The 6,816-nt window shown below is 60.1% G+C and overlaps 1 protein-coding gene across 1 annotated transcript; it reads left to right on the top strand.

Moving 5' to 3' along the window:
- Positions 1 to 3,475: 3,475 nt before the first annotated feature.
- On the top strand, positions 3,476 to 6,329 carry LBX1 (ladybird homeobox 1). Its single transcript, XM_006053170.4, has 2 exons — positions 3,476 to 4,034; positions 4,725 to 6,329. Exons 1-2 carry the CDS (start codon positions 3,710 to 3,712, stop codon positions 5,243 to 5,245), a joined length of 846 nt encoding a protein of 281 aa, XP_006053232.1. The 5' UTR covers positions 3,476 to 3,709; the 3' UTR covers positions 5,246 to 6,329.
- The last annotated feature ends 487 nt before the right edge of the window (positions 6,330 to 6,816 follow it).

Genomic DNA, 6,816 nt, shown 5'->3' with positions numbered 1-6,816 from the left:
CTGACAAAAACTCATCCAACCAATACTTAAGGGTGTCCCCCTTCTTGCCTAGCCTGTGAATGTCTGAAGTGGACAACCCCCACATCAAGGGCCCTGTCCAAAGGGATCTCCCATTCTGGCAGGAGAGGGAATGAGGCTGAGGGCAACCCCCAACAAACCCCATAGCTCTGCAAATGGGTTTGGGCTCTGCCGGTGGGTTTGGGCTCTCATGAGTTGAAAAGAGTCCACCCTTCTACACATTGGGGTCTGGAGTGAGTTGGGGGAAAAAAAACCACACAGTGGACTGGCTTTTGAAGATAATCTCGATGAGGTGATGGATTTAGGGGACCCTGAACAAAAATGGGCAGGTGATACCATGTGCCCCCTGATTCCAGTGGACTGGCTTTTGAAGATAATCTCGATGAGGTGATGGATTTAGGGGACCCTGAACAAAAATGGGCAGGTGATACCATGTGCCCCCTGATTCCCCAGCTATGCTGTTTGGCCAGCCAAGAGTACAACCAGTTAGGCCAAAAACCCCAAAACTATGGGATTGGACAGCAGGTACCTGCCAAGAAGGGAAGAAGATTTGGCGATGGTGGTTAGAAGGGGTAATGTAGCAGATGATTTCGGAATGTCCTGTGTACTTTGACACAACGTGGCCGTAAACTGAAGGTCCAGGGAAATAGGGCTCCAGGGGAGGCACTCTATGCTGCCCCTCTGCTCCCCAATTCACATTCCTCACCTTCCTGGCAACCTCACAATAATCCCGAATTCTGCTGGTCCTGAGGGGCTGGGAGACAGGAGGAGCAGGGTTGTCCTTGCGATCCTGTCTTGCAGACCAATGTCAGGTGTGGAGAGATGAACAGACTGGAAGAATGGGGGAGGAAGAGTAGGGGTGAGAGCTCCTCCGGAGGATAAGGACCAAAGAGTCCCATTCCCTGATGTGGAGGGGCCTCCTCTGGATATGGCTTGCCTGAGGCTCTGGGTCATGGCTTTGGGGGTTATGGCAGGAATGGGCTGTGGGCGGAGAGGTGAGGTGGAATCCTAAGAGCAGGAAGTGAGAGGAGAGAGCAGACCCCTTTCCATCTCAGAGCTTCCAAGCCAGCAGAGTTCAGCTCCCCGGAACCCTCTTCTTCGGGTCCCTCTTCACCATCTCTGGACTCTGACCCCAGGCCCAACCTCACCTCATGGCTCCCAGAGTAACACTGATGCATCAGAGACTGGCCTGCCTGGGGGATAGTTCTGCATCTCTGGGGGAACATTCTCACCATTCCTGCTTCTAAAGTACCTGTGCTTTCCCCAAAATGCAGGACAAAGACAGGGAGAGGGTAAATAGCTCTTCCCAACACTGCCAGGCAGGCCTGGGGCAGTCACTGGGGTCCCAAACAAGAATCCTCTCTCCCTACACTGTCCTTTTAACCGGGAGATAAAGACACTGATCTCTGATGTTCAGAGGTCCCTATGCTAGAGGCATCCAGGAAAAGAACCTGTTCCCTGCCCCACAGCCCAGCTTGGTCTTCTCTCTGGAGCAGGTAGGACAGGGCAAGAAGCCCAAGAGGTCCTATTCTTCCCATCCCAGCCTCTGAGCTGGGCCACGGTCCTCTGCACTGGCCTGTCTGGAGCCGTCTCTGGACCAAGCAGGGCTGCCAGACTGCGCTGCCTGCCCCGGAGTTTACAAACAAAGCCAGGGAAAGGGCTGGGGCTGTGTGTGAGGACAGCAGCTATTCCTCCCTCAGCTGCAGCCAGTCCCCTCCTCCCCTCCTTTCTACAGGGGCAGACACAGAAAACTAGGGTGGCAGGGCAAGTAGCTGCATACAAACCAAAGGAAGGACTCAAGAGAAAAAAAAAAAAAACTAGGGGCACAACCCCCTTGGATGCCTCAGGGGAATGAAAAACAGGCATGCCCAGATACCCACAAGTTCACATACGTTTACACAAATATATCCGTGGAGAACCACACACATATATACATATCCGAACACATAAACACATTCAAATACCGATGCACACAAATGCTCGCTTGATACGCAGAGTTCGGGCCATAGGATTGCCAGAGTCCAGTCTCACTCGAACCCCAGCTCCCTGCGGGTTCCTGAGAGCGCAGCCCCAGCCATGACCCGGCCCCCTCTGGGCCCCCCGCCCCGCATCCGGAACAGCTGGAGTCGGCCTGGTGGTGCACTCAAGCCGGGCGCTGGGCTGGGCGGGGCCGGCAGCGGGGCCCCGGCCGGGGCCCGGCAGAACGCAGCTGGGAGGCCCTGAGCCTGCCCCGTTAGCCCCGGCACCCGGCCCGGCTACCTCGGTCGGACGCCGATCACCAGACGGGCCGTGGCCCCAGTCGGCCCGGAGAGCAGAGGCCGGAAAAGAGTGTGCAAGATTTCGAGAGGAGGTAAGGCTGTCGCTTCGGCTCCGGCCAGGGGAGAGGTGCCTAGAGCCATCAACAACTACCCCCGCTCTACCTCTCGGCTGGGTAAGGCTGTGTCCTCGGACTGGCCTCCTCCCCCAACCCCTGGGACTCCCCCACCCCTGTGTCCTGTGTCGCCTCACCCAGGGCTGCAGAACCTCCTCGGACCTACCGCGGGCCACCCCGAGGGCTGCAGATTCCTTCCGCCAGGCGTGTCGCCCAAGGCCGTGGGTGAGGGGTAAGTGGGTCTAGGGGTAGGGGCGCTGTGTCCTTGATCTCAGCTCTACAAAGTCTGCTCTGGGTGGCGACGGGGCTCACCCAGGCTCCCGGTCTTACCTGGCCCGCGCGGCGGCTGCATACCTCCCCGGCTGTGTTCTTGCCGCCCTTCTCGGGCGCCAAATCCAGGGTTGGAGAGCCCGAGACCTCCGGGCCAGCGCTGCCATCACAGCCAGGCCTGCGGGAGGCGGGTGCTCCGGGAGCGCGGCTCGCAGTTTGGGGTGGGGGCGGCGGCTTTTCTGTCGCCGGAGGTTCGGGTGCAATAAAGGCGCGGCTAATGTAATTTACAAACAGCTCGGGCCGAGCGCGGCGCAGCGCCCGGACTGACAGGCGCATTAGGCAGGCTAATTCCAGCCGGCTCCTCCTACCCCAGGCCCGCTAATTAATGAGCTTCCCAACTTAGAGCCGCCTGCATTGGACAGACAGAGAGTGAAAGAGAGGACGAGGGAGAGGGAGCGAAGGAGAGAGACGGGGGGAGCAGAGAAGAGAGAAGAGGGAGGGAGAGAGGGAGGGAGAGAACGGGAGGAGAGAACAGAGAGAAAGAAGAGAGAAAGACGGAGAAAGAAAGAGAGACAGAAGTGCCGCTGCAGATAATTGATTACTCCTCGATCAAGGCTAACTTGTTAGCAATAGTCAATTGCCCCATCTCTCCGCCTCCCCTCGCAGTACGGGATCGGCGCCCTCGCCTCGGCTCTTCCAACTGCTGCCGCCAGGACCGTGGGCCAGGAACCGCCGCGGAGCCACCTGACACCTTTAAATAGCACCGGGGCTGGCGAAACTGGAGCCCCGCGCGGCGCGCCCCGGCTCGGGCCTCGGATTGCTGGAAGCCCCGGCGGCGGCAGCGCCCGTGTCAGCGCCCTCCTCCTGGGGCCCCGTGCGGCTCTGCTCGCCTCTGCTGTTACGCTAATCGGCCCCGAGCCCGGCCCGCGCCCTGCCCGGCGCGGCCTCCTTCCCGTCTGCTTCCCGCCGCGCCGTCCGGCGCCCGAGCTGCCCGCGGGCTGGGTCCCCGAGGCCCGAGCCGCCCGGGCCGGGCCCCCAAACGCGGCCGAGATGACTTCCAAGGAGGACAGCAAGGCGGCGCCGGGGGAGGAGAGGCGGCGCAGCCCGCTGGACCACCTGCCGCCTCCCGCCAACTCCAACAAGCCGCTGACGCCGTTCAGCATCGAGGACATCCTCAACAAGCCGTCTGTGCGGAGAAGTTACTCGCTGTGCGGGGCGGCGCACCTGCTGGCGGCCGCGGACAAGCACGCGCCGGGCGGCTTGCCCCTGGCGGGCCGCGCGCTGCTCTCTCAGACTTCGCCGCTGTGCGCGCTTGAGGAGCTCGCTAGCAAGACTTTTAAGGGGCTGGAGGTCAGCGTCCTACAGGCAGCCGAAGGTAGGCGCCGCCACTGGGTTCCCCCGCGCCCAGCACCCCGCGACCTGTTCCGTGTGTCCCACGCTTACTGCCCTGTGTCTCTGCCCGCCTCACCCCACACGCCGGTTGTCAGGGCCCTCCAACCCAAGCCGCTGCCACTGGGAGTGGAGATGCGTGGAACAGGACCCAAACCCTGTCTCCTAGGGACCTCGGGATAGGCTAGAGTCGAGTGACCTCGGAGGGGAGGCGGGAACCCAAGATCTCTCCGCAGTCTGCCTGGCTTCCTCTCGTTCTCAGTGGCCTGGTAACTCCTAGCCCTGTTCCTGGGGTGCAGAATGGAGAGCCTTTGCTGGGACCTTTTGGGTAGCAGTAGAGTCGTGTTGATTGCGACGAGGTGGAGAGCCAACATTCACACCCAGTCAGAGCGTCCCTGTCTGGCTCTCTTACGTTCTAGCGACCTCGGTTCTTTCAAAGAACTCTCAGGTGACGGGGCAGAGATCAAAACAATTTTTCCTAGGGACTTCCGGTAGACGAGAGATGGAGGAAGGGGGCTTGCCATAGCCTAGGCTTGCCCTAGTCCAGGTGGCCGAATCTAATCCGAGAAGGGAACAGCGGCAGACTGATGGCCGGATGGGTCTAGGTGGGGTGAGTAAGAGCCGGGGTGGGGTCTCCCCTCCCCGGGCGCAAGACTATACTCTGGTTTCCTCGCAGGCCGCGACGGGATGACCATCTTTGGGCAGCGGCAGACCCCCAAAAAGCGACGAAAGTCGCGCACAGCCTTCACCAATCACCAGATCTATGAGTTGGAGAAGCGGTTTCTCTACCAGAAGTACCTGTCCCCCGCCGATCGCGACCAAATTGCGCAGCAGCTGGGCCTCACCAATGCTCAGGTCATCACCTGGTTCCAGAATCGGCGCGCCAAGCTTAAACGGGACCTGGAGGAGATGAAGGCCGACGTGGAGTCCGCCAAGAAACTGGGCCCTAGCGGGCAGATGGACATCGTGGCGCTGGCCGAACTCGAGCAGAACTCAGAGGCCGCGGGCGGCGGCGGCGGCGGCTGCGGCAGGGCTAAGTCAAGGCCTGGCTCTCCGGCACTCACCACAGGCGCCCCGCAGGCCCCGGGCGCCGGGCCCCTGCAGCTTTCGCCAGCCTCCCCGCTCACAGACCAGCCAGCCAGCAGCCAGGACTGCTCGGAGGACGAGGAAGACGAAGAAATTGACGTGGACGATTGAGCAGCGCCCAGCATCTTCCACCGCCCCCGGGCTCCGAGCGCCGGATGCCCGCCGCCTCCCGGACCGGACCGCCGAGGGGAGCTGGGACCTCCTCTGCAACTCCCGCCTTCTCCCCGTCCTTGGCCCGGACTCGACTCCCGGCAGCCGCCTCTTCCCTCTCGAAGCAATAAACCCGGGCTGGCCGGCGGAGCCGGTTGCCGCGCGCGGCCTCCACCGCCCCGGGAGCCCTCGCCGTGCAATTCTGTATGGCTTCTGTATAAATATTTAAGCCTATATACCGGGTTCTTCCCACAGCAGCCTGACTTCTTCCTTTCTTTCATTTGTTAAAGTTTCGGAGATTTCCTTGATTTCAAAGCTCAGGCTGCCGGCTTTGCTGAGGGCGAGGCAGAATCGAGGGTAACAAACACTTAACCTCGAGGTCTGGGGGAGGGGGCCGCCCCGACTTTTTTTTATTTTTCTCTGCATGTGGCGAATGCACCGGCCCTCTCCCTCCTCACCTCCCTAGACCTATTGCAGTTGATTTCTTTTATTCCCTTCTGCCTTTATTTCCCCCGCGCGTGGGAAGGGACTGAGGGGGACAACCGGGTCCTGACTTGCAAGTTTCAAATCAATGTTTTCTCCCCCAAACCTCCCCCTCCGCGAGAAAAGTCTGTTTTCGATGCCATTTCTGCCTCCTAATGCCCAGAAACGTTATTTTAAAGATTCCTTCCCACCCTCTCTTGGTTGCCTTGGACTGACTACTGGGGTCCGGGTCTTAGGAACAAAGCAGGGGGAAATCCAACAACCAACCAACGAAAACGGAACCCAAAGTCCAAGCATTATTTTTTACTCTTTTTAGAATTTCTTTGCATGTGACAGAGACTGAGAGGAGGCCCACCTAAACCCTCACCCACCTCCTCCACAGCTCTGGGTCTGTCTTGCAGTCTCCAATGCCCTGCTCCTAGCTCGTCTTGGCCAGACAAGGGTGGCTGGATGAGGGTGGGTCCCGCGTGCCACTCCCTTTCTCCTGCCCTGCCCTCTCCCTCCCGGACTGTAACTAAGGCCTCTTTCTCCGATAAATAAAGTCTTTGCCATTTTACTAGAACCGGCGGTGACCGTGTCTGAATGAGTGGACCTTCTTCAGTGAAGCCGCGGCAGGCTCGGTGTCTCTCGGCTCCTGCTCTCGGGCTGCCTAGGCCTTGGCGATTTGGAGGAGTTTCGGGGCAGGCGTGAGAATGAAGGGTGAGGGGGAAGTGGTGAGAGAGAGGAGGCGCTTGTTGCCCACGAACACGCGGCAGCTACCAAATGGTGAGGGGGCGAGAGAAGCGGGCTTCGCCAGGTCCGGGTAAAAAGTGAGGCGTACAATGCTGGGAGGAAATATGTGCGTACTTTGAGGGCGCCACGGGTGCGAAATTAATTTATGTGGGGCAAAGGCTGAGGATAGGGGGACTTGCCCTAGGGTTCATGCATCGCAGCCGGGACCCAAGGGTATTCTTCCTGCACTCCCCGGGACACCGGCTAAGCCTTGGGTGGTACAGCTCAGTCGGACAGCGGGGTGGAGCCTGAGGGCTCCCAAGTTTCGGTTCGCCAGA

Source organism: Bubalus bubalis, chromosome 23 (assembly GCF_019923935.1).
Source record: "Bubalus bubalis isolate 160015118507 breed Murrah chromosome 23, NDDB_SH_1, whole genome shotgun sequence".
Classification (NCBI taxonomy): domain Eukaryota; kingdom Metazoa; phylum Chordata; class Mammalia; order Artiodactyla; family Bovidae; genus Bubalus; species Bubalus bubalis.
Note: the sequence above shows the minus strand (reverse complement) of the source record. Positions and strands in the feature narration are given on the sequence as shown.

Excerpts from the sequence above, each read along its gene's own strand:
- LBX1 (XM_006053170.4), top strand. The coding sequence starts at position 3,710 with ATGACTTCCAAGGAGGACAGCAAGGCGGCGCCGGGGGAGGAGAGGCGG. Across the intron at positions 4,035-4,724 it reads CGTCCTACAGGCAGCCGAAG|GCCGCGACGGGATGACCATC; the intron begins GTAGGCGCCGCC and ends GTTTCCTCGCAG.